The sequence below is a fragment of the Podarcis melisellensis genome, assembly GCF_964234715.1.
Source record: "Podarcis melisellensis genome assembly, chromosome: 5".
In the NCBI taxonomy this organism is placed as follows: Eukaryota; Metazoa; Chordata; class Lepidosauria; order Squamata; family Lacertidae; genus Podarcis; species Podarcis melisellensis.
The window spans coordinates 6,662,970-6,690,032 of record NC_138537.1 but is presented as its reverse complement, the minus strand read 5'-3'; the positions used below and the strand labels follow the sequence as shown (position 1 = coordinate 6,690,032).

General features: G+C 42.5%; 1 protein-coding gene, 1 long non-coding RNA gene and 1 pseudogene across 3 annotated transcripts in view; 2 read left to right on the top strand and 1 right to left on the bottom strand.

Moving 5' to 3' along the window:
• LOC309370626 (cytochrome P450 2D28-like) overlaps positions 1 to 27,063 on the top strand; it is a 293,948-nt pseudogene that overhangs the window by 169,069 nt on the left and 97,816 nt on the right. The gene's annotated exons all lie outside the window — the stretch shown is intronic.
• Positions 515 to 26,351, bottom strand: LOC309369817 (cytochrome P450 2J2-like). The gene is made up of 9 exons (XM_081911157.1): positions 26,084 to 26,351; positions 24,364 to 24,526; positions 21,467 to 21,616; positions 21,104 to 21,264; positions 9,225 to 9,401; positions 7,432 to 7,573; positions 6,136 to 6,323; positions 5,546 to 5,687; positions 515 to 1,286 (listed from the first exon to the last, which is right to left on the bottom strand). Exons 1-9 carry the CDS (start codon positions 26,249 to 26,251, stop codon positions 1,099 to 1,101), a joined length of 1,479 nt encoding a protein of 492 aa, XP_081767283.1. The 5' UTR covers positions 26,252 to 26,351; the 3' UTR covers positions 515 to 1,098.
• LOC309370049 lies at positions 11,709 to 13,758 on the top strand. Its single transcript, XR_014168390.1, has 2 exons — positions 11,709 to 13,662; positions 13,712 to 13,758. It is a non-coding gene; the product is annotated as an uncharacterized lncRNA (long non-coding RNA).

Sequence of the window (27,063 nt, the reverse complement as noted above, 5' to 3'; positions counted from 1 at the left end):
CCAGCCTAGCAGTTCAAAGCACATCAAAGTGCAAGTAGATAAGTAGCTGCTGCTCCGGAAGGTAAATGGCGTTTCCGTGCGCTGCTCTGGTTCGCCAGAAGTGGCTTAGTCCTGATGGCCACATAACCCGGAAGCTGTACGCTGGCTTCCTCGGCCAATAAAACGAGATGAGCGCCACAACCCCAGAGTCGGTCAAGACTGGACCTAATGGTCAGGGGCCCCTTTACCCTTTACTATTTTGCTCAGTGTTCTTCCATCCCTCCATTATTCTAGGGTCTGCTACATTTTAAAGCCACAGTTATCTCAGCTTTCCTCCATCTCCACCTTACTCAAACTTTTGCCATTGAAGGAAAGGAGAGTGGAAGTCAGGGGAACATCTGTTTTAAACTTTTCCCGTTCTTTAACTGTGATAAAGGATGTGAAGCCTTCAAATATTCCATAGTGCCTCCACACAATGTATTTCACTCCTGACACCTTGTGTGGTCCTCAACATGAAGTTCCGGGTTCAACTTACTGATTTAGAAGAGATATTTTATTAACAAGCACACATGTACAGTATCCATCAAAGAAACTTAGTCTTCTTCAACTGGAGAAGCTGACAGTCTTGCTCTTAGGAGTCTACTCATCTTAAAGATACAATAACATTTCTCAGCATGGGGAGTGGTGTTGTAAGGAGGCTGCAGAAGAGGGAGAGAGGAGGAGGTGTGGGAATGTGTATGTTAGGGAGATTTGATAAAAGTAAGGGGGAGGGGGGAGAAAAGGGAGCAAGAGTAAGAATGGGGATGCAAATGAAGTTGTCAAAAAGGAGGGAGTAAGGAGGCATTGGGAGAGGGATGAAGACGAAAGCAGGGGCATGAAAGGGCCTGAAGAAATGGAGGAGATGGGGTGAAGGGGAAAATAGATGCAAAGCAGAGCTGCAGAAGATAAGAGAGAAGTGGCTTCAGAAATGGAGCTGGAAGGTGAAAGGAGACCTCAGTAGTTGCATGGGATGAGCTGGGAAGGGAAGGGGAAATGCTAGGGGGTTCATGTGTCAGGAGTGGCCAAGGGGTCACTAAGTGGAGGAAGCAGGGGTGCAGCCCCTAATATTTTCCTATTTTCTTATGTGTTGCAGCGGGGAACTGCACAGAGTTTATAAGGATGGGGATGTGTTGTAACCCCTATTATAGCCTCTTGATTGAGTTCTTTGACTCCTTCTGGCAGCTGAAAACTGAATGCCCTCAGCAGGCTAGTCAGGAAGATGAATATTTCGATCTTTACCAGCTGCAATCCCAAACAAATGCGAGCCCCTGAAGAGGAGATATGAAGAAGGCAGTAACTGAGCAATAATTTACTTTCCAGTGGTCATTGCTTTGTTGCTGTAAACATTCCACATAACCCTTTGGGAAACAAAAATAGTTCGGCTAGGGAAAACATCAAAGCTGCTGTCAATTTCCTAGCCTGGTCAGTGCTAACCTTTCTTCTTATTATACTTATGTTTTGTTCTGTAATTTGAAGTTCCCTATCTCACATCAAGGAAGATACAATGAGGAAGGGAATAGAATACAGATGAAGGGCCTGTCAGGAGCTTGTCCTACACTTGAGTAGGACCCTGGCAGAGACACATGCCCTACTGGCATGTTCTCTCCCTCTTGGTCGTTCGTTCGGGAGCTTCAAAAGCTTTCTTCAGCCCAAACATCATAGCAGACACCGGCACACTTAGGGATCTGCAGAGTCTTCGCAGCTTGCGCAACAGGCCTCAGCAACTCAGCATTTGGCTAATCTATGTTTACTCACATATAAACACACACGGAGCACTGCAACATGGCTCCCTCTCTCACTAGCATCAGACAGCAAAGAGAATGAACAAAGGGCAATAGTCCCACTTCACAGAACACAGTAACACAAACATCCTATCTCCGTCACTTCCCACTCTGGAGTCAAAACATACCGTCATGTGAAAGACAACAATCCCATGACTGCAATCATGGATCAGGAATTCCAACATCCTCCACCAATTCATGCACTGTGCTGCAGTCATCAGTATAACTGCAGCAACCATACAGATGTCATACACACAGTATACCCCTGTATCACCTGTTCCACCCTTGGAACTACCTGCAACTGGATTGGCCTTGGCCCTTACCATCTTGCACTTCTGACTAGTCTTGGCGTCATAGCCCTTCTGACTATCAGGAAGTCTCACACCTGGCTTTGTTGGGACTAGAACCCTAGCCACGTTCCTCTCTGAGGAATCAGTGTTGGCACACACGGCCTCTGGACGTGGTCCAGCTTCCTTCTCCAAGGAAATAGTGTCTACCCTTACAGCCTTTGGGCATGGTTTCCCGTCCCTTGAGGACAAACCCTGTGTCCCTACAAGACTTCAGATTCCTAGACCTGCGTCGAGCCACTAACCACAGCTAAATCAGCAACAGCTGTGTTAGCAAACTCCTGAACAAACTTGTTGGGCATTTCACCCTCCTGATCTGCGCACCTGACACATCTCCCCCACTGTATCAGTGGAACTTACTTCAGTGTTAGCATCAGCAGCAGACTCTGTATCAGAGCCTTCCACAGTGGGGTAGCCTTGGAAAATACCCTTATTTTCCTCCCATTCTGCACTGCACTCAGCATCCCCATTGAGTAAAATCAGCTTGGCATCAGGCCTCAGTACTATGTACAAGCCTTGCCCCAAGAAGAATCTTGGCTTCCTGCCTCATGTCAGACCCATCCATTTGGCATCCTGGCTTTTTCCGGGTTTATCTTGTCACCGTTCCCATCAGAAACTCTGTCTGAATCCAGGGAAAGGCCTTGCAAACGATGCTTGCCAAGCGTATTGCTCTGTGACTTTGGAATCCACATGTCAAATCCATCCATTGGCATCTTGGCTTTTTCCGGGTTTGCCTTGTCATTGTCATCATCACCAATAGGGTGCCTTTGCAAGATACCCATATTGCCTCCCCCTTTTGCTTTTTCCTGAGCACTGGTACACCTGACCATCTTCGTGTCAGGTACTGGGAGACCCATGCACACATCCTGCATGAAAAGAATGGTTATCAGATATAACATCACATGTCTCTCCAACCTTCCCACCACCACCTATGTTAACATCACAACCTAGTAAGAACAAGCCATTTAGAATGTCATTTTCGTTCTTCTGGATGGTTGTGTTCTGTTTGTTGCCATAAACAGAACAGCCACACTGCATCAGCTGGGGCTTCTCAACCTGGAATGAAAAACACGTTAGACATCACAATGTTACAGCTTTTCAGTTCCACGGTCCAGGTGCTGTGCACCTCCAGGGAATCTCCACTCAACTGGTGGATCGGATCCTTCTGTGGCATACACGTGGTGAACCAGTTCCATCTTCCACAAAGGTGTGCCTCCACCTCAGAATCTAGCACAAAAGATTCTTGCACCTCTGCACTGGAACAGCCGGTCACCAAATCTGTGCTGAAGTTCTGCATCTCTGGCCTTGCTTCATGTCACCTGTCAGAAATGCTGCATGCCTTCCTGACTTCTGGAAGCTGTCCAAACTTCTCACATGAACCACTTTCCACTGCTTTGACCTTAGCAGTGCCACCAGCTGGTTGCAGTGATGGTTGGGATGACGTCGTAGCCAGATCCCCTTCTTCTCCTTGTGTTCTGGACAGTCCTCCCCCCGGAACAGGAAACACCCCCCTCGTGCAAAGGCTCCTTGCCTTCTTCTGTGCACGAGCTGCTGGCTTTGGCACAAAACAGTCTGGCCTGCCTTTACTTTCATTTTCAAGCACAGGCTTTACTCACAGTCTGTCTCCTCACAGCTTTTTTCCCTTCCATCTCTGAAGAGGCTTGCCTCACACTGCCAGTTCCAGGAGATTCCAACCGAGATAAAAACAGCCCCCGATTCTTCTTCTGCTGGCACTGGGTCCGTGGCCCTGATCCGTGGGCCCATAACCATTGTCAGGACAACAATCCCATGACTGCAATCACGGAGCAGGAATTCTAACATGACCCTGTGTGAGCGGAAGGGCAGAGAGGATTGCCCAGGGCTAGAAGCTGGGGCAAGAGGGTCTAGCTCCTAAGTGAGAACTGGGAGGACTCACTTTTCTGTGTGCAGAATAAGGGTGAAGATTTACTCTTGATAGAGGACTTAGTAATTTCCTTTTCTTCTTTTCTTTCTTTACTTCCTTTCCTCATCTTTTTTCTATTTTCCCTTTTAGTTTAGTATGATTTTTTATTGTGACTTATGTGTAAAATTTCAATAAAACTTGATTTTAAAAAATGAAAGGAAAACATTGGTCAACTGCCCAAATCAGCAATGCAGAAAGGGGTTAAGACCATGGAGTAACCTGTCCTGCCAGGTTTACTTCAGACCTATTGTTCTCCCTCAGGCCAACTGAGGAGCTCACTGGGTAGAGAGGTCTGATGTAGTTACTCCAAGCTCAGACCACATGGTTCTTACAAGACACTCTCATGTTCCTATACCAATTATTTAGCTTTTACCACTGTTTGTAACTAAGCCAAGTTTTACTACCTGTGCGATGCTTTCTGACACTTCAGGTGATTTACAAGAATTGCATACTTTAGAAGAAGAAGGGTTTGGATTTGAAGGAGTCTCAAAGCGGCTAACATTCTCCTTTCCCTTCCTCCCCCACAACAAACATCTGTGAGGTGAGTGGGGCTGAGAGACTTCAAAGAAGTGTGACTAGAAAGGTGACAATCCACACACACAGAGAGAGATAATCATACAGTTGAAAGAAATCCCAAGGGTCTTCGAGCTCTATGCCCTGCAATGCAGGGATCTTTTGCCCAACGTGGCACTCGAACCCATGACCCTGAGCTTAAGAGTCTCCTGCTCTACCGACTGAGCCACCTCGTACTTTGGTCTGCTTTGTTATGTGAAGTATTATTGAGCATGTCTACAATAGTGTCATGCAATTCATTTTTAACAGGCATTTTGTAAGCTCTCTGTTAAAGTTGCTTTTTAGCCCAACGTTTTTGTCACACCTCTCATAAGCATGCTTCCAACCAGTGGCGTGGAAGATATTGTGAAAGTATAATGTAAAGTTATCATTGTGGAACAAATCAGTATGGTATTTTTGTAAGGTTCATTTAGACCTATCTGTGTATTGTTTTACCATTAATTACATTAAAATGCTGTCAACTTCCATCATAATGTCATTTTCTTTGATGAAACCTTTTATTAAGAAATAATAAATTATATATTGTATTTTCTGTGAAAGAATTCAATACAAGGTGAAGTGTGTGAGGAATTGAACGGGGGGGCATGGAGGAGAGGAGGAAAGAAGAGCTAATTTGTCTGTGGCTAGGGTGCGTAATCTGGACAGTTCTGTCAGGGGCACAAGATCACCTAGCTATGGCTCTGGCCCCAAGCCACCAACCCAGAGATCCCCTTAACTTGCCACTGCCTTGCCCCATTCTGCTGACCAGCGCTGCCACTCTAGCCAGAAAGACGCTGTGACTGCTCTGGCCCACTCCCTCCTGTGCTGCTGCTGATGTCATTTCCTGGAAGCAGACCAGTAAGCACATCTACAGATCACAACATAGCTTGGTCTTCTGCATTTACCTGCACCAAATGGCAGATATTCTTCTCTTTTCACAAATTGTCCATCCTTGTCCAAGAAATGATTTGGGTTGAACTCTGCAGGTGTCTCCCATCGTGTGGGATCAAGAAGAACAGAGCGTAGATCAGGAACAATAACAGTCCCCTGCAAGTGATTTGAAACAAGTGATTTGGAATGCATTCAGATCAACACATTTCTGGATTGTCCCACACTATCCCAAGACTAATCATTGCAGAGACCTGTGTGATTTGTTTTTTTTGGGGGGGTGGGGTTGGTTTTGTACTCTTCACCTTAACAAAATTTCTGTACAGGCAGGAACACAGGAGGGCTTTCCGCCACCTCTTTTAAAATGAAAGCTCACAACCCAGGTGAGACCTCTGGATACTTCAGGCTCCTCCCCTGCCACAATTGCCCCATGGAATGGCACTTGCTGATGGTGAAACATGTCTGCAGATGGAGCTCCTGCTCTTGCCCTTCAGATTTTTGACTAGACAGGAAGTTCCTGTATGCCTGGCAGCATCTCTCAATATGCAACCTTCTGCTGCTCTTTGTTCTTGGGCTACAGGAGTGCAGCTGTATCACACTGTTATACCTTGGGAATGAGAAAACCACACAGCTTGAAATCCTTTGTACATTGCCTAGGGAACCCCAAAAAACTGACGTATTTAAAGCGCAGTATTTCATGAATCACAGCATTGGTGTAGGGCAGTTTCTTCTTATCTTGATAGCAGATTGAGTGAACAGAACCTATGACATCTTCTATTTCCTTGTGCATTTTATCTGAAGAGAATGATGGAAACAGAAGTTTTATTGTGAATATTGCATTTTATTTCAGATGGACATTTATTTCCCTTGAACATATTCCATAATCCTCTGTGAATGAGTCCAGGTTTCTTGCATTTTTAGGTCACCTGGTCCTCCAAAGAGCTCATCTGTGTACATGATTCTTCCCCACTCTAGATCCCAGGTGTGAAAAGGCTGAAAGTGAAGCTCATCGCAGTTGTTTCTGGTTACCAGAGCTGGCTGGATTTGCTGAAGGGCTGAGATCAAAGGCTTCCTCTCTCTCTCTCTCTCTCTCTCTCTCTCTCTCTCTCTCTCTGTGTGTGTGTGTGTGTGTGTGTGTTCTAAATCCCCTGCTCTCAATATTTCCTACTTAGTTTCATTAATCCTCATTTCCTCATTTCCTCTTTGGCTAGCATCACTCATGTAAAGGTAAAGGTAAAGGACCCCTGGATGGTTAAGTCCCATCAAAGGAGACTATGGGGTGTGGTGCAAATTACACTTTCAGGCCTAGGGAGCTGGTGTTTATCCACAGACAGCATTCAGGGTCATGTGGCCAGCATGACTAAACCACTTCTGGCACAACTGGACAGCATGATGAGTGCCAGAGCACACAGAAATGCTGATTACCTTCCCACCACAGCACTACCTGTTTACTTACACTGGCATGCTTTCAAACTATTACTTTGGCAGAAGCTGGGACAGAGCAACGGGAGCTCACCTGTCATGCAGATTCGAAATGCCAACCTTAGTTTCACAATGGAGGCCCATCCACTGCACCAACCCTCTCCTATCCCAATTCCATTACACATTCAGACCCTCCATCTCTACCTGTCCCAGTAATCATAGACTGGAAATGTCCTGTGGGAAGAGGGCATTGTTGGCATTTTACATTTTTATTTCTGAAATTTATATGTTACAAAAACTATGTAGGAAAATATTGGTGAAGGAAACTGATCTTTCCAGACATGAAAGTCATGAAAGTCAATAAAATTTGCCTTCCATAATTTCCACCATAAACTCACATTTAACTCTTTCCAATATGAAACCTTTAAAGAATTATGGTCCAACCTAGTGATCAAGAGAAGCCCTGGCTCTCCTCTCTCACCTTGGACATCTGGATGACTTGTCAGGAGGAGAAGTGCCCATTTCAGAGAAGCCGTGGTTGTGTCTGACCCTGCTATGAAGAGCTCAGAAATACACCGAGCCAAGTTTTCTTCATCATAGGTGGACTCCGGGTCATTCTTGCTCTGGTGTTGAAAATGGGGGAAGTGACAAGTCATTTACACACATTACAGTTTGTCCTTCAGCACTTACTTTATTTTATTTTCCCCACTTATTACCATACCACCCACACATGCTTCATGAGGGGTGGGGTGTCCTCTTACACTGCCTGAGGTGAAATGGGAAGGTGTTGCCACCATCGCCGTACTGTTGCTGGCACCTGTCTCACTAGGTTGCACAGCAGTGCCCACAAAAGATTTGGGTGAAATCTTGCCAGAAGCTGCCCCCTTTGCTTCTCCACTAGCAGCTGGCTAGGCAGCACATCCCCAGAGATGCCTCCTGTTGGCATTCCACTGCCCAAGGCAGCTGTCACAGCCTGCCTCATGGGTGGGCTGGCCCTCTGCTTCATAGCTGGTTATGATAAGAAACCCACACACACTCCCCTCTGTATATCGCAGTAGCTGCTGGTGCTAGATTTCAGGATCTGTGAGTTGGCATAGTAACCCAATACTGGCATGAAGAGAGGGATCCAATGGAAACTCTGGCAGAAGATATTCAAAATGTGTGCTACATATTTCACTGCCTAAGGGTCACCACCATATAATAGTCGAGCTCCTTTTTTCAAATCAGTCCCAAAGCATTCACCACATAATGGTCATAGGGCATTCTAAGCGTGCATGAGAATGACTTGCCCCAATTCGGACTGGCTATTATCCTTCCTGTACCTGTTCACACATATTCTGTGCATCCTAATCACACCAAAAACAGTTAGTAACAAGTAATAAGCATTATAAACATAATTATCTTTCTTCATAAAGACTGTTTCCTTAATTAAGGGTTGTTCCTTGGTTTTTCACCAAATAATCTTGCACCCCCTTTTTAAAAAAGAATAATTGGCATAAAACTGTGACAATTATGTGATGAAATATGGTACTTACCGCTAAACATATTTAACCATTCGTTTGTCATTATGATAAACATTGTTCACAGAATGAAAGATGAAAATATATTTGTCCTTTCTAGTATATTCGTTTGTCATTATGATAAACATTGTTGAAGCAATAGAATAATAAGCAATAGAAACATAATTGTGTTTGTTATGTCCTCGCATAAGGGTCGTGCCTTTGTTTTTCACCAAATAATCGTCGCATAATTGGCATAAAAAGATGACAATTTTGTTGAAATATGGCACTTACCACTAAACATATTTAACCATTCGTTTGTCATTATGATAAACATTGTTCACAGAGGGAAAGATGAATATATATCTGTCCTTTCTAGTATATGAAGATAGATGAGACAGGAATTTGAAGTCATACTCTAGTTTAAGAGCATTTTGTTTAGGATTTTCAATTTTTTCAGTCCACATTTGAATGTCAGATGAACATCAATCCAAAGAAATTTATGTACAGAGGGAATGCTCCATAGGCAAGACCCCTTAACACACTTAGGTTTCCAATTCTTTCCACTCACATTTTTAACAATGCTAATGGATGTAAACTCACTTTAGCAACTAAATTGACTATGAGAAATATTTTGGGGGAATTCAATGCCCTTTTTAAATGAGATTCAGGAAAAAAGATACTGGTTTCCAGACAAGAGATTAGTATTCACTTATAACAGGGAATACAATGATTCATTGGATGAGCAGTATTCAGCTTCAAAGCTGATACTTACTTTCTCCATCTGAAGCAGATAGAAATCAATGAGATCTTGTGGATCATGCAGAGACTGATTCTCCTTATGCTTCTCTATCTCCTCCTTTGCATATGAAATCATCATCTCTGAGCAGGACAAGGTCTTCTTGTGAGGCCCCGGGAGATGTTTCATGAGCCATGGGAGAATTTCATAAAGCTAAAGGAAAGATAGCAGAAATATTGCCATTACCATGAGGAAGCTTGGTCACACCGTTTGTGCTTTGGATTAGCACTTTAAAAAACATAATCTGCATTATTCTTCAGGGTTAGCATATTAATTCTCCCAAAAAGGAAGGTGTCTATCGCTTTTCTGGAATCTCACAATGATTGGGTTCTGTGAATTATCCCTAGCTGAAAATGTGAAAAAACTGGGCACAATCACGGGACCCCTCCTGGAACAAGTTAGTGGCCTTTTGAGGTAGGTGGGGGTCGTTGGAGAATAGGGTGCGGGAGGAATTCAAGTAAGCTCGCATTTAAAACCAAATTTGCCTAATACACAAATGGAAAGAAAGCCATCATTCAAAATGTGCATTTCTCCAATTTATAATTTTATTTCTTAAATCCCCCTGTTCACCAGTCAAGTAATACTGATCTTTCATCTCAAAAAATTAAACCTTAAAGAATGATGTTTTTCTTCCTTCCTTGTTTGTCTCCTTCCTTGTTTTTTCATTAATGATCAATTACTTACATTTTCTGAATATATAAGGAGCTAGAAAATAAAACTTGGACTAATATAAAACAGTGTTAGAAACTGAGATATGAAAGCTCCAAGCTAAATAGCACCTTAAACCTAGATTATGGGTGCAGCAATTGAATGTTTAATTGTGCCTATTTAATAAAAAGAATATAAAGCTGAAAATGAATGAACCACAGCTAAAATCTTATATTCATTTTTCACATGGTCTAGTCCTCATCTGAAGACTGCAGAAAACAAAGCCATGCTTCCCCTACCTGACCCCCTAATATTCTTAAGAGAGTCTCCTTTCCAGTCTTCAGAGAGAGGTTGGAAGTGAGGAGCCAGGATAAAGTCCTCCTTTCCTTATATTATGCAGTTTTAATCTAAAATCTTAGGCTTATTACTGTACCCAGAGCTCAGAAACTGCTCACACTAATGAAATTCCTTGTTCCAAATGCACCTAGTATGCTGATATAATGTTGCCTGTAGTTTCCCAGTCAAGTGGTGTGTACGAAAATGAAAAATGGGTTATACAGAAGGAAGCTGCTTTCCTTAGCAGTAGGGATAGTGCTTGAGTTGCTGGTCTCTCTTTCATTAAAAAAAAAATTCCAGCCAAGTGGTGGCTGCAGGGGCCTCACCCTGGACACCATCATCATTGACACTGCTAAGTGGGCAGAGAGTAGACACATTTAGTTTTCCATGATGGCAACAAAACTAAGTAATTCCCTTCTTGAGAAGATTATTTGGTTCCCCTCTCTTCCCCTTGGTGGGCTCTTGATGACCTATTCTGAAGGTCATTGTTCCATTTTTAACCAACTTTCTTCCAAAGAGTCTTCTGTGGTGGACAAAGTTTTCTTACTCATGTTTTTTATCTCAATGATAATCATGAGAAATTGCTCAGGCTGTGAGATTGTAAGTGGCCTTTATCTCAGATCAATTTAAACCTGATCTCACTTCTCCAACCTTCTATCCTCCATCATAATGGATTCCAAAATACTGATTTGTGGTATTAAGGCCCTGATTTGTGGTATTAAGGGACACCTGTTTAGCTTAGTAGGAACGAAAATGACTACTCCCAACAGCCGGAAGCAAGGGGGATTCAGCCCTTAGGGGAGAATCTAGCTTTTCAGAGGGGGGAAAGGGGGTATTGCAAGGGCCCCCCGCAAGCTCCCCCAAACCTCAGAAGGCAGGTTCCCAGCAAGCTGAGAAGCGGTCTCTCCGCTGCCTGAAACGCTTCCGTTGGGAGCAGAAAGATCGGCAAGATCAAGACGCTGGCGCGGGATGCCATTTTCTACTCTCGAGAAGCGTAGCCTCAAGCTTAACCGGCACAGCGATCGATTCTTAAAAAATTAAAAATCCGGATTTAATTGGTGAAAAGAAGATAAAAATTAAAAGAATTAGAGTGATTCAGAAGCGGCGGGGTGGAAAAAAGGAGGTCAGCCCGGACTGGGATTCAACTTATATGCAGGAAGTTCCTATGGAACAACAAAGCAGTGAGTCTTCCTACAGTGGAGCTTTTTAAATTTATATAAACACTTTGCTTAACTTAAGACTATATATCATAATAATAATAATAATGGGGTAGAAAACCCTTACCATGGGGGTGGTTTGTCTGTCTGAGGATCTCTGAGACGGCAGGAGGAGAAACTACTTTCACTTTTGGGAAACTGTAATTATAATTAAGAAGCCTCTTTTTTTAACTTTTAAGTTTCTATTTGTGTGCCAGACAGCAGCATTTCTGGGGAACTGCTAAGCCTGAACAAAAGAGGGATATATTTTTAATGGTAATTTTCATTTTATCTTATTTTGTTGGAGAAGAGCAGAGAGGAGAAAGAGGATTACTTTACCCACCCCACCCCAGTTTCCTGTCTTCTTCTTTTTTTTACTTTTTGTGACAGTCTGAGATTGGATTGTGGGACTGAGAGGGTTTTAACTCCTTTTTCTTTTTTTTGTGGTGATGGACTTGGGTTTTCTTTTATATATATATTATTGATACTCTTCTTCTCTCCTGGTTATTTTTATTTTTTATGGACTGGTTGTTCTGCGAACAGGACCAAGTTATTTTTGTTTTGGTACTCTTTCCTTCCTCTATTTATGTTTGGCAACCCTGTTGCTGTATTTCAGTCATAAAACTTTACAGTGGATTGGCTAAGCAAGTGGCAGAAGAACTATTTATTGTTTTTTCTGTTTCATCATTTTGTTATTTGGATCTAAATTGGATTATAATTTCCCTGCTTTGACACTGTGGTGGATTGGCCAAACAAGTGGCAGAAGAATAAAATTTTGTTAAATTTTGTTATTACTTTTTTTATTAAAAATTGCATATATCTGTGGATTATAATTATCTCTTTCTCGTTGTTGTTTACCTGCTGCATTGCATTGACCAAACAAGAGGCAGAAAGGATATAATTGGTGTCCATTCTTAGTATTGGTGGGTGACATCTAGTGGTGAGGAATAAAATAACATCTAAAATAATAGAAGTATAATGGAGAAGACACAGAAAAATGTTGGAGAAGGGGGAACACCATTGGAGAGGAGGGGATCAAAACAAGAAAGTGAATATATAGGAGATATTTTTAGAATGTTTGCAGAAATTAAAAAAGACATCAAACAAAGTGAAAAAATTGGAGACTAGATTGGAATAGATGGATAAAAATTTTGATATGACTGTCAATGAATTGAAACGTCAGATGAGGGAAATAACTAAAAGAACACAGAGTTTAGAAAAAGGAATGAAGCGAACGAAACAGGAAGTAAGAGATATGAAAAAGGAAGAAGAGAAAGTCAAAGGAGAAGTTTCAGAAATTAATAATACTCAGGAAGATCTGTGGGATGTGATTGCTATGAATAAACTGAGGCAAAGAGAAATGAACTTGAGGTTTAGATCAGTCCCAGAAGTACGAGAAAACATCTTGGAGAAATTAACAACGGAAATTGCATAACGGTTAAGTATGGAAGTGGAGGAGGTTAAGAAGATGATACAGAATGCATTTAGGATTAGAACAAAGACTACTAAAGCAAATAAATTTCCAGGAGATTGATTGATTATATTCAAAGATAGAGAGATGAGAAATTTGATTCTGCAGAAAAATAGAGAAAAAAAGATTATGCATTGATGGAGTATTTACGATCATTTTTAAAGACGTCCCACTTCGGTTGTTGAAAATATGTGACCAATATAAACCACTGAGACAGATGCTAAGGAAAAATGGAATTGAATTTAAATGGGAATTTCTGGAAGGAATTTTGTTTTATTACAAAAAAGAAATTTAAATTTAAAAATGTAGGTGAAATGCACAAATTCCTGAGGATATACAAAGAGTTGGGAAAGGGAGATGAAGCAGCAGCAGGAGGACCAGCAGGTCTGGAAGAGGAAGATAAAGATAGTATTGAAGGAGTATTGTATTGAAGGAAGAAGAAGGAGGAGGACAAGTTTAAAGACTTTTATTTTTTCACTTTTAAAGAGAACTTAAAATGGCAATGAAATTATGGACTTGGAATGTTAATGGCATAAATGACAAACAGAAAAGGAACAAAATTGAACATTCCCTAAATAAATTTTTTTGGATATTATTTGTTTACAAGAGACACATGTGGCTAGGAAACATAGAAGAGTACTGATTAATAAAAAACTGGGAAATGAATTTAGACAAGAGCAAGAAGAGGGGAGTGGTTTTGTATATAAAAAATAAATTTGAAGCTCAGCAAATCTTCAAAGATGAAGAAGGCAGGATAATAGCGGTACAAGTCAGGTGGCAATGCAAGAAGCTGATAATTGTCAGGTGGCAAGGCGAGAAACTGATAACATCAAAGAATATAGACCTTTTTCAGAATGGACCTTTTTCAGTCTGGACAAAATATAAAGACTTATTGGAAAATAAAACTCCAAGGTGGCTCTCACCTCTGGAAGCTAAGGCCCGAAAAAGACCCAATATGGAAGCCGATTGGCCAAAATATTGGGAATTGCTAGAAAAAGATGGAAATAATTGGAAATTGCAGAGTATGGAGAAAATGAAGGATAAAGTGCGAGACTGGTTACATTACGCTCAGATTAAAGAAGTTTTTAAAAATGACAAAAAGTTAGGGTTCCAGGTGGAGAAATCGAAGTTGGAAACAGAATTGTTAGAACCTAAGACTAAGGTACTTTCAAGAATGTATAACTTGCTGTTGAAATGGAACACACAAGACGAAATGGTTAAATCGGCTATGATAAAATGGGCACAGGATATTGGGCATAACATTATGTTTGAGGACTGGGAAAGGTTGTGGACCACTGGGCTGAACTTTACTGCATGTAATGCTTTGAAGGAAAATGTAATGAAAATGATATACAGATGGTACATGACCCCAGTCAAACTTGCCAAAATATACCATTTGTCTGATAATAAATGCTGGAAATGTAAAGAAAATGAAGGAACATTCTTTCACCTCTGGTGGACCTGCCCTAAAGTGAAGGCCTTCTGGGAAATGATATATAATGAGTTGAAAAAGGTATTTAAGTATACCTTTACTAAGAAACCAGAGGCCTTCCTTCTGGGTATGGTCGACCAGAAGGTGTTAAAGAAGGATAGAACATTCTTTATGTACGCAACAACGGCAGCAAGGATACTTATCGCCAAGAACTGGAAAACTCAAGATCTACCCACACTGGAAGAATGGCAGATGCAACTGATGGACTATATGCAACTGGCGGAGATGACTGGCAGAATTCGAGACCTGGGAGAAGAAAGGATTGAAGAAGACTGGAAGAAATTTAAGATTTATTTACAAAAATATTGTGATTTAGTGGAATGTTAAGAAGGATGCTTGGTTATAAATAATTGGCCATCACTAAATTGGATCGGAATTTGACGATAAGCGAGATTAAGAGAATCAAAAATTTGTTGGAGAATTGTTACATTATATTTAAACCAGTGGTTATAAAATTGCAAATAAGATGATAATTTGCTTGAAATTTTTTTATTAACGATGTAAGTGGGAGCGGGAGACGTGAGGAAGTCTAAAGAAGTTATGAAATTTTGTTAAAACAAAGCAATGCTGTTTATTATCTTTGTATTTCTTTTATAAAAAACCCTAATAAATATTTTTTAAAAAAACAGAATGGAATAAAAAAGATCTGGAAGGATCTTTTGGGGGAAGGATTTCTGCTATTAAAGGATCTGGAAGGATCTTTTGGGGAAGGATTTCTGCTATTAAAATGAATGTGCTACCAAAGATGTTATTTTTGTTTCAATCAATTCCAATAATCAAGGGGGCAGCAATTTTAAAGAGTGGCAAAAGGCAGGGGAAGAAACCAAGAATTCAATATAAGTTGTTAAGAGATGTTAAAGAAAGAGGGGGTTTCGCCCTGCCAGACTTGAAACTGTACTATGAAGTATCTTGCCTCTGTTGGTTAAAGGAATTGGTGTTGTTAGAAAATACAGATTTGTTGGATTTGGAAGGTTATGATAATAGATATGGTTGGCACACGTATTTATGGTATAATAAGACAAAAGTCCAGGGACGCAGGTGGCGCTGTGGGTTAAAGCCTCAGCGCCTAGGACTTGCCGATCGAAAGGTCGGCGGTTCGAATCCCTGCGGTGGGGTGCGCTCCCGCTGCTCGGTCCTAGCGCCTGCCAACCTAGCAGTTCGAAAGCACCTCCGGGTGCAAGTAGATAAATAGGGACCGCTTACCAGCGGGAAGGTAAACGGCGTTTCCGTGTGCGGCTCTGGCTCGCCAGAGCAGCGATGTCACGCTGGCCACGTGACCCGGAAGTGTCTCCGGACAGCGCTGGCCCCCGGCCTCTTAAGTGAGATGGGCGCACAACCCCAGAGTCTGTCAAGACTGGCCGTACGGGCAGGGGTACCTTTACCTTTACCTTTACCTTTAAGACAAAAGTCCATAAAGGATTTGGAAACCATATATTCCGAAGATCTCTTTTCGAAATATGGGATAGGTATAGAAACCTATTAGAACATAAAACACCGCAGTGGTTGTCTCCATTAGAAGCAATGAGTGTGAAAAAGATAAATATGAGTATAATAATAATAATAATAATAATAATAATAATAATAATAATAATAAAATTTTTTATTTATATCCCAACCTCCCCAGCCGAAGCTGGGTTCAGGGCGGCTAACAACAATCAAAATAATCCAACATTCTAAAAACATTCATTATAAAATTAATTAAAATCAAATTAATATCAAATTGATGTCAACCATTAAGCAAAATTCTGTGCAGATTGCCAGAGGAGGGGGTCAGGCTGCGCCCTGACCAAAGGCCAGGTGGAACAGCTCTGTCTTGCAGGCCCTTCGGAAAGATGTCAGGTCCCGCAGGGCCCTAGTCTCTTGTGACAGAGCGTTCCACCAGATTGGAGCCATGGCCGAGAAAGCCCTGGCTCTAGTTGAGGCCAGCCTAACCTCTCTGTGGCCTGGGATCTTCAGGATGTTTTTATTTGCAGACCGTAAATTTCTCTGTGGGACATACCAGGAGAGGCGGTCCCGTAGGTACGAGGGTCCTAGGCCGTATAGGGCTTTAAAGGTTAAAACCAGCACCTTAAACCTGATCCTGTACTCCACCGGGAGCCAGTGCGGCTGGTATAGTACCAGATGAATATGATCTCGCAGCGAAGACCCCATAAGGAGTCTCGCCGCGGCATTCTGCACCCGCTGGAGTTTCTGGGTCAGTCTCAAGGGCAGCCCCACGTAGAGCGAGTTACAATAATCCAGCCTGGAGGTGACCGTCGCATGGATTACAGTGGCTAGGTCAGTGGCGAGAGAGATAAGGAGCCAACTGCTTAGCTTGGCGGAGATGAAAAAATGCTGCCTTTGTTATAGCTGTAATCTGTGCCTCCATAAAGAGGGAGGTATCGAAGATTACACCCAAACTCTTAACGGACGATGCTGGCACTAATTGCACCCCCGCAAGAGATGGGAGTTGCCCCCTCAATCCCATATCGCTCCGTCCCAGCCAGAGGACCTCTGTCTTCGAAGGATTTAACTTCAACCGGCTCCCACGTAACCATCCAGCCACAGCTTCCAGACATCTGGTCAGTGTGTCTGGGGCCGAGTCAGGATGGCAGTCCATCAACAGATAGAGTTGGGTGTCAACGGCATACTGATGGCAACCCAGCCCAAAACTCCGGACAAGCTGGGCGAGGGGGCGCATAAAGATGTTAAAAAGCATCGGGGAGAGAATTGCACCCTGAGGCACTCCACACACCAAGGAGTGGCACGATGACAATTCCCCCCCAAGCGCCACCCTCTCTCCCCGACCAGAGAGAAACGAGCGCAGCCATTGAAGGACTGTGCACTGGATCCCCACGTCGGCAAGGTGGTGGTGCAGGAGTTCGTGACCGACCATGTCGAAGGCTGCTGACAAGTCTAGAAGAATCAGCAGCCCGGACCCGCCTCGATCCAGCTGCCTGCGGAGATCATCTGTTAGGGCGACCAGAGCCGTCTCGGTCCCATGACCAGCGCGGAAGCCGGACTGGAATGGATCGAGAGCCGATGTTTCATCCAGAAACCTACCAAGCTGTTCAGCAACTGCTCTCTCAATCACCTTACCCAGGAATGGAAGATTCGAAACTGGGCGGTAATTGGATAGATCTAAGGGATCTAATGATGTTTTCATTAAGAGCGGATGCACCACTGCCTCCTTCAGTTCCCCTGGGAATATCCCGGTGCCAAGGGACAAATGATATCACCCAGGGGGGCCCGCACCTCGTCTGAACACGCTCTAATCAGCCAAGACGGGCACGGGTCAAGAGGACAGGTGGTGGGCTTTCCAGCTTGGAGGAGTCTGTTCACATCGGTTGAGGATATCCAGTCAAAGTGGTCCAATACTGGACCTGAGGACAGTCGAGGGGCCTCCAGTTCCTTTATTGTATCCAAATTGGCAGGGAGGTCATGGCGGAGCAACAGGACCTTCTCCGCAAAAAAGCTCGCAAATGCCTCACAGCTGTGTGTCAAATTGTTATTTAAATTTGGCTGTCCTTCAAGGGACGTTAAAGACCTAATTATACTAAATAATTGCGCAGGGCGAGAGCTAGCGGAGGCAATGGAGGCCGAAAAGTAGGACTTCTTAGCGGCCTACACTGCCATCTCATAGGTTTTCATAAAAACCCTATAAGATGTTCTTGAGGCTCTGCCACGGGCACCCCGCCATACTCGCTCTAGCCGTCTGAGGTCCCGCTTCATTTTCCGAAGCTCCTTGGTAAACCAGGGAGCCCGGTTTCTGCGGGGTCGCAGAGGGCGCCTAGGTGCGATCTCATCGATGGCTGCCAGGAGCTGGATATTCCAGCCCTCAACAAGCTCAGTCAATGAGTCGCCTGGGGGAGCACGGTCCCACAAGGCCTGATGGAATCTATCAGGGTCCATCAGCCTCTGCGGGCAAGCCCAAATTGGCTCGCCACCTAAGCAGGGTGGGGTTGGAAAATCAATCCTGGCTTTCAGAACATAGTGATCAGACCATGGCACCTTAACGAAGGAGACATGATCACATCTATACCGACGCCAAAGATCAAATCCAGCGTGTGGCCTGCTTGATGTGTGGGGCCCGAAACAAACTGGGAGAGCCCTAGTGTCACCATGGAAGACACCAGGTCCAGAGCCTGTGAGGAGGGAATGGCATCAGCATGGATGTTGAAGTCCCCCAATACCAATAGGTTAGGGAACTCCAAGGCCCAGCTGGCCCCCGCCTCCAGCAGGCCTGACAGGGTGGCTGCTGGTGCGCTAGGTGGCCGGTACACCAGCCAGACAGCCAAGCTCACCTCGGAGCCCCACACTAGGCCAACACATTCGGAAATCGATGGCGATGGTAGAGCCCTGAAAGAACAATCTTCTTGGATTAATAATGCCACCCCTCCCCCCCCCGGCCCACAGTCCGCGACTGGTGGAGGATGGAGAAACCCGGGGCACCATCTCTCATAAGGTAACAGTTTCCCCTTCACAGGTCTCCGTCACACAAGCCAGGTCAACCCCCCTGCGAGGTGAAGAAGTCTCGCAGGGTGGTGGTCTTGTTGCCTATAGACCTGGCATTGCATAACACCAGTGATGGAGGGGAGTAATCCGTGCTCACCCTACCTCCGTCCCTCGGGATGGGGCGCAGATTGGAAGGGGTACGAGCATATCCGTATCTCGATCCTCTTCGCCTATGACCTCTGCCCCCACCGCTATACCTTCCTCGCCCCACTGCGGTAGCAATCCCAAGCCTCAAACCAACCTCCATTTACAAAATAGAAAAACAAATCAAACCAAAAACAATTGTACCAACAAAACAAATCCCCACCCCACTCACTATCCAACCCCAAACCAACATAAAACGGAACAAAATAAAAATACATGTATACAGACCACCGTTCACGGTGGTACAACAAAGTAAAAAGTAAAAACCCCTTTAAAACACTTTAAAATATATTAAAACATTTTTAACATTTGCTGCAGCAACACCAGTGTCCTTAAAACTGTAGCGGTGGCGAGTGTTGCCCCCGCCCCTTGGCCAGGTGGAATCAGCCTGAGGAGGGAGCGGCCTTCCCCAACTCACAGTGCAGCAGCAGCAGTGGTATCCCAGTGCCTCAATGAGGCCTCTTAAGCTGTGGCGATGGTGAGTCAGTCTGGGCCCCGCCCCCTGGGCCAGGTGGAATCAGCCTGAGGAGGGAGCGGCCTTCCCCAACTCACAGTGCAGCAGTATAAATCGGGTTACATATGAAAAATTAATACAAAAGGAATTAAATGGAAAATGAAACTTTATGAAGAAGTTAAAGGATATGTGAATGATTGGCTGCACTACTGCCAAGTTAATGAAATGTTTAAACAGGATTTTAGGGGGAAAGTATTTGATGATAAGGGACGCAGGTGGCGCTGTGGGTTAAAGCCTCAGTGCCTAGGACTTGCCGATCGAAAGGTCGGCGGTTCGAATCCCTGCGGCGGGGTGCGCTCCTGCTTCTCGGTCCCAGCGCCTGCCAACCTAGCAGTTCGAAAGCACCTCCGGGTGCAAGTAGATAAATAGGGACCGCTTACCAGCGGGAAGGTAAACGGCGTTTCCGTGTGCGGCTCTGGCTCGCCAGAGCAGCGATGTCACGCTGGCCACGTGACCCGGAAGTGTCTCCGGACAGCGCTGGCCCCTGGCCTCTTAAGTGAGATGGGCACACAACCCCAGAGTCTGTCAAGACTGGCCCGTACGGGCAGGGGTACCTTTACCTTTACCTTTATTTGATGATAATAAATCAAAATTTGAAATAGATGTATTGAAAAATAAATATAAAATTTTGTCTAAAACATATAAATTGCTGCTTGAATGGCACTTGAAAGATGAGGAGGTAAAGTTGGTTATGATACGCTGGGCCAAAGACTTTGAATATAAGATATAATTGAAAGATTGGGAAAAACTATGGAAAGAAGGATTAAAATTTACTGCATGCAATGCTTTAAAAGAAAATGTGATGAAAATGATGTTGAGGTGGTATATTACCCCTGTAAAATTAGGTAAAAAGTATAAAGTAAGTAATAAATGTTGGAAATGTAAAGAAAAGGAAGGAACTTTTTATCCCATGTGGTGGGAAAGTAAAAAAGTGAAAAACCTCTGGGAAATGATATATAATGAGATGAAAAAGATGTTGAAATATACATTTATTAGGAAACCAGAAGCATTTTTACTTGGCATTGTAGGAGATGATATAAATAGGCAGGATTGTAAGTTGTTTTTATATTCAATGACAGCAGCAAGAATATTATTGGCACAAAAATGGAAGCAAGAAGAACTACCAACGAAAGAAGAATGGAAGATGAAGTTGATGGACTACGCAGAATTAGATTAATTTACAGGAAGGTTTCGAAACCTGGGAGATCAGAGATTCTTAGAAGACTGGAGTAAATATATGAATTATTTGAAAAGTAATTGTGATGAATAGATTACGCTAGTAGGACTGCAAGAAGTTTTGTAAAGTGGATTATTTGAAATACTGCAAGAAAGCTTATGAAGAAAAATATAGTTTAGGACAAATAAATGTAGGTAATATAGAAATTAAGAAATGCAGAATAAGTGATAAAGAATGGAAAATCATCAGAGGTGTTGACGGAAGTCTACAATATTGTATAAAATGAGAAGATATGTTGTATGACTGTTGAAACAAATATATTTAAAAAATCAATAAAAATGTGTGTGTGTGTGTGTGTGTGTGTGTGTGTGAAAATTACTCACAATATGACAAAAAGTACTAAAAACTTTTAGGACAGACTCCATGGCTTCTATCAGCTTCTGGAACTGTTCATCTTCAAGAGCAAACCGGTGCCCAAAAGCCACAGCACATATCACGTTGGAGACTGAATTAGCGATGGGCATGGAGGGGTCAAGTGGTTGTCCTGCAAAATAAGGTTATTGTAATGTTAGTTCAGCTGCTCCTGCTCATACTGAGAGTGGGATTTCATCGTGGCCATGAGAAACTGCCGGGATCTCCATTAGGAACCAAGAAAAACATATCACATTCCTTTCTAAAATGGACAGAAGTAGTACACAAATATATCTCCATATGCCAGCTCAGCACCATCACCTAGCATCACATACCCTTTGAACGTGCAAAAACCTCCACAAGCTGATGGGCCTCCTCTGCTACTTGGTGCTCCATGCCTTTCTTCCCCAACCCCAACTTCCGCATAGTAACTACACCAAAGTGTCTCTGTTGCCTCCAGGTGTGACCATTTGATAATACAATACCTAGGGAAAATCAATGAGAAATTATTACTTACAGAAATCAATGTAAAAAGTTGCCATCTCAGAACAATGTTTACTTAAGTTCATATCCTTGCTTGTAAGAGCTGCTTAGTCTCTCTAAAGCAAAGAATTACAAGATGATGCAGAAAGGATTCTGGGTACAAATTGGAGAAAATTTAGAGGCAAAATCTATCAAGCTTCTTGTAATGCTATTGGGAAAAGAATGGAAGTGGTAGAAATGGAAGTTCTTTTCTTTTTCTCTTGCTAGATTTCCCTACAGGAAATGCGATCGCAAAAAATCAAAATAGGTGTAAAATAATGTATATGCAACAAGTAAATAACTATGAATTATGAAATATACTCGGAATCGAGAGCGGATTTCATGCCCTTAATCAGCTCATAGTGGTGAGGAGGAATGAAAGTTCCCCCAAAATATGTGCTTTATATACATTATTTACACAATGGGCTGCACGCGATTGGCTAATTCCGGGATTCTCCTATAGGCCAATCAGGTTGTGGATTCACTTCCACCTAGAGCTGGATTGGGTGCCTCCTGCGGACCAATCATACTGCTGCATTGTTCTAGTACCAATCAGACTGCTGCATTCTGAATCCTATTTTGGATCCTATTCAGCTCCGTACATAACAGATTATTTTTTAAATATATGACTATAGCGGAAAGTTTCGTGTTTAAATAAAAATGAATGATTTATTGTTTTTAAACATGGAGTAATGGTTGGATTTGGGGGGGGGGAGAGAGAGAGATAAAGTCATCCTACAAGATTGGAAGAGGACTATTCTTGACACTAATGATGTCTGGGGCAGATGATGTTCACCTAGCAGAACAAGGAACAGCTGGATATTATCCTGGGAAACAGTTGGATATCACACTGGAATGAACACCTAAAATATTATGAATAAATATAATTTACAGACGAAGAATCAGAAGTTGTCTTTATTTATTTCTCTCTTTCACTCTTCACGTTCTAATTATTATTTTCATCTTCTTTTAGCTATTTTGCTTTTGCTTATGTTTTGTTTGGTTTTGCGATGTCCTCTGCCTTGGGTTAATGAGGGTACACACATGAAGGTGATAGCTGGCCTGTGTGAGAGGCAGAGAAGGAAAGATCTCCCAGGGTGGGAGACTGGGGGAAGAAAGGGAAGCACTCAGGTAAGAGCTGGGAGGGTCCATTCCCTTCTGTGTGAGACAAGAGTTAAGACCTACCTTTGAGAGAAAGGGCTTGGCATTCCTCTGTCTCTCTCTCTTTTTTGTTTTTGTTATTTATTTAGATTAGTTAATATGCTGAAAAGCTTCAACAAACAAACAAACCCAATTCAACCAATTTTCCCACACTGTTTTTAAGGATATAATGTGTGATGTCAACCAGTTACTACTTTTACTGGCCCGCCAGACGGGGCTTTTTTTGAGGGTGCATTCTGCACCATATTCTTGACAAGACTGTAGTGCATCAATGGTGGGTGCAGGTTATATTCAGGCCAATACCATATTATTATTATTGTAATTGTCAAACCTGTGTTGTTGAACGTAATCCGTTCAACCAAGTGGTGGCTTCCGATTGGTTGCAGGAGCTTCCTGCACTCAAGTGGAGGCTGTGTTGGATGTTCGGCTACCAAAAAACATTAAAAAGAAATGAGCATTTACTTCTGAGGTTTTTGAAACAGGTCTCACATAAAGGTGATAATGATCGCTGGATATATTGATCTCAAGTTTTATAGGCTCTTTGTTCAACCAGCCCCTTGAACTTAGCTAATTGTCAGCCAGTGGCATAACATGCTGCCTATATCCTGCCCCCATGAGCAGTCAAGCCACTGCATTTTTTGCCAGACGCTGCTTCAAGGGCAGCCCCAAATGCAGCACATTGTGTAATCCAGCCTAGAGATAACCAGCACATGGATGACAGTAGTTAGGCTATCCTGATCCAGAAACTACTTTCACTGTCTTACTAGCCAAAGCTGCCTTGCTGGCTGAAGCTGGTAGAAGGCATTAAGGTCACTGGGCCTCTAGCAGCCAAGATTTATCCAGGAGTACCCCTAGTCTATGAACCTGTTCTCTCAGGGGGAGTTCAACCCCATCCATAGCAGTAAACTGAACAATTGTCTAGACTCCACCCACCCTACCTCCATCTTACCAGGATACAGACTCACTTTTTGGCCCTCATCCAGTCCACCACCTCATCCAGCCAATGCAGGCACCAGTCTCCAAAAGTCATCTGGTATTTAATATGGGTATCTTTCCCTCTTATGGAATTGCAACTTCTTTTAACCTGTGCCTTGGCAAGGTACCAATCTGATGTGGGGGTCAAAGGCTTCAGCAGAAAGAACTCAGTGTTCAAGCTCTTCCTCCAGCATTGAGGGCCAAGATAGTAAATGCATTACAACAGGCAACAAACTTCTACCTGCAGCTGAATCTTGCTAGTTGCAATTAATCAGGGGTGCCAACTTGAATAAAATATCAGGAAGGGGGCAAGTGAGCCCCACCTCACATAATCAATTACATGATGTGGCTCACACCCACCATTAGAATGGCAATTGCCATGAACTTTGGTGGAGCTAGGCCCCTTCACATATTTTATAGGGGCACTGAAGGGACCTCAGCCCCTAGTTCTTCGCTCCTAGGTAACCCATTCCTTTTGAGAGCAACAATAATAGAGAACCTTTGTTCTGGACAACCCTTTAAATGTTTCATCTTCGGAAAATACCTGTAGAAATTCTTATTCTTCACTACTTACCCTTTCCTTTTGCCACGGTCCTAAGAAAAGGAGTTTCTGGTCGCTCGTCTAATTCTTCAGAGTGGTCAATGAGCGCTTCTTTCACTACCAGGAATCCAGACAGTACTACAATGGGTAGATGTCCCATCCATAGGGTGAAAATATTTCCATATTGCTTTCCCAGCTACCATTTGGGTCAAAAGAGAGGAAAGGAATTCAAAAAACATAGTTGGATATTTCAACTTAATACGAGAGCTTCAGTCTCCCTCACCTCTGCAGCTTCTCACTATGTGCAGTTCTCTTCCTATCGTCTCTCCTCCCTCCCTCCATTTCAACCCTCACAGAACTCTAGCCCAATGGTTGCCATTAATTAGATTTTGAATTGATTTTAGAATGAATTGATTTTAGAATGCTGTGTTACTTTTATTGTTGTTAGCCGCTCTGAGCCCGGCTTCAGCTGGGTAGGGCGGGATATAAATAAAATTCTATTTATTTATTTATTTATTTATTTATTTATTTATTTATTTATTTATTTTACTCTCTGCCGTCTATGTTGCCTCGGCCTAGGATCAGAGCAGCAGAGGCACTTCATAGTGATTAGCCCTCCTGTACCAGAATAGGACCTTGTCACAATTATTTTGTGTGCAAGGATGTGGAAACTGTAGCCCACCAGATGCTTTTGAACTGAAACTCCCATCATTGTTGACTGTTGGCCATGGTCGTTGGGGCAGATGGGCATCATAGTCAAAAACATCTGCTGGGTAACAGGTTGCCATAGGCTGCGCTAGAGCACTTGGTCAGGTTTCAGGCAAAATGTCAGGTAGCACCCGGATGTACAGCAACACAATGGAAAAAGCTCAACACTTTTTGTAGTTTCCTAAAATATGGAAACCCTAGTTTACTGCGGAGAAACGTTAAGTACGGTATTTGGTATTTACGGTAAATTGTTTTTTTATAAGTGCTTCTAGTTGGAGTAAACAAGATGAAAATGTCCCCAGGCTTCAGAAATTGAATAGCAAATGCAGGTTAGTACCTGTTGAGAAGCTGTCATGAATGAATGCTGAGGACCTATGTGGTCAGTCTTTTTTTTGTAATAATATTTTATTCTTTTTTTCCATATAGAAAGTTACATTTGTTACTCAACAATTATATTCCAATTCAACAAAACAAGTGACTTCCCACTCACTCAACATCATTGTTTATAACTTGAATTACATACAATTGCATTTTAACATTCCATCTTACCTAATTTGATCCTCTCCAACATGTTTCTTAATATATTCTGCTGTTTTCTTACACTTCAAACCCCACTGTGGTCTTTGCATATGGGAAATAACTTTTTATATAGACCGTTAAGGTTTTCCAATCTTCTTTAAAAGATTCTAAATTTGTATCTTTTATCAATATTTGCCATCTCTGCATATTCTAAGATTTTCATAAACAATTCTTCCTTTGAGGGTGTTCTCTCCTCTTTCCTCAGTTTAATAGTATACAATAAATATTTTTGATCAGTTGTTTTTCAAGCACATTTTCAACTTTTATATGGTTTTGTGCTTTTCATATTAATAATAATATCCTTTATATTATTGCTATTATTTGTATTGCTTACAGTTTCTGACAACAGAGGCTTATGGCATTTACCATTTTAACCCATGCTATTATTTAAGTTTAAATATCATAATTGTTGGGGAAAATAGATAATTGCTGATATCAGACTGAGTTATTACTAAACAATAAGTACCTGAACAAGAGTATTTTCATGAATCTTCAATCCAAACCTCCATATGGCTCCAACGAGAGGAAGCTGGAGAGGACCTGGAGGATAATGCCTGTTTGACCAGAGCAGTTTCAGGTAGTGCAGAATCAGAAGAGCCACCAGCAGAGCAATCAAAAGTGCCCGTATCTCCATCCTTCTCTTGCTGTCTCTTTCTCCTTAATTCTTTCTAGGTTGCCTGGTCAGGTTCAACTCTCTTTCTCTAAGGGCTTTTTGCTTTCCTCAGAGATATCAGCAGTACTCTCTGTTTTTATATGCTCAGTTCTTTAAAACAAATAAGGAAAAAGGGGTGTGACACCATTTGCAAGTAGCCTTGGAATGTGACTGCAAGTCATGTAATACAATTGAACACTATAATCAGTCTTATATGGGTCACGCAAATGAGAGGGTGTTTGATCAATATAAATTGTAATTAGAATCCAAGCTATCTTAAGACCATTTTTCTGACACAAATATTTGGGAAAGAATTTTGTACCAAATGTTCATTAAATAAAAAATGAATATGAAACCCAGACCCTTAGGGAAAGCAAAGTGTGCATGTGTACATTCTCTCTTTCTGATTCCTTTTTGGTTCTCTCTCTCTCTCTTGGAGGGAGTTCATCTGGGAGACTGCGACCAACTCAAATGCATGGTTGCCACCACACTAGATTAACTAATTCATATATTCCCTCCTTATTCAAAATTCCAAATGTGCTCATTGGCTTTAAAAAGTTGGTGATTCACTGCTTGAAGTGGAAGAGTAACACCCCTGAATAATTTCACTCCTTATAAATATTCGTTCTCCCCTTATTCCTGATTTATACAAAGATTCTGAATCTTCTTTATTTGTCAAGGTTTCTATCTCTAAACAGGGAAGAAAATTAAAGATAGAAGCCTAGAGAAACAATGGGTAAGAGCATAAGTGCCAACTTATATTCGATCCCCCTTCTCACCCATGTTGACAACAG

What these genes read in the sequence shown, in the direction of transcription:
- LOC309369817 (XM_081911157.1), bottom strand. Translation starts at nt 26,251, where the DNA reads ATGGAGATACGGGCACTTTTGATTGCTCTGCTGGTGGCTCTTCTGATT. An exon ending in AAGTCATCCAGATGTCCAAG is followed by an intron (nt 6,324 to 7,431) that starts GTGAGAGAGGAG and finishes CATTCTCTTCAG; the next exon opens with ATAAAATGCACAAGGAAATA. An exon ending in ATATCTGCCATTTGGTGCAG is followed by an intron (nt 1,287 to 5,545) that starts GTAAATGCAGAA and finishes TCTCCTCTTCAG; the next exon opens with GGGCTCGCATTTGTTTGGGA.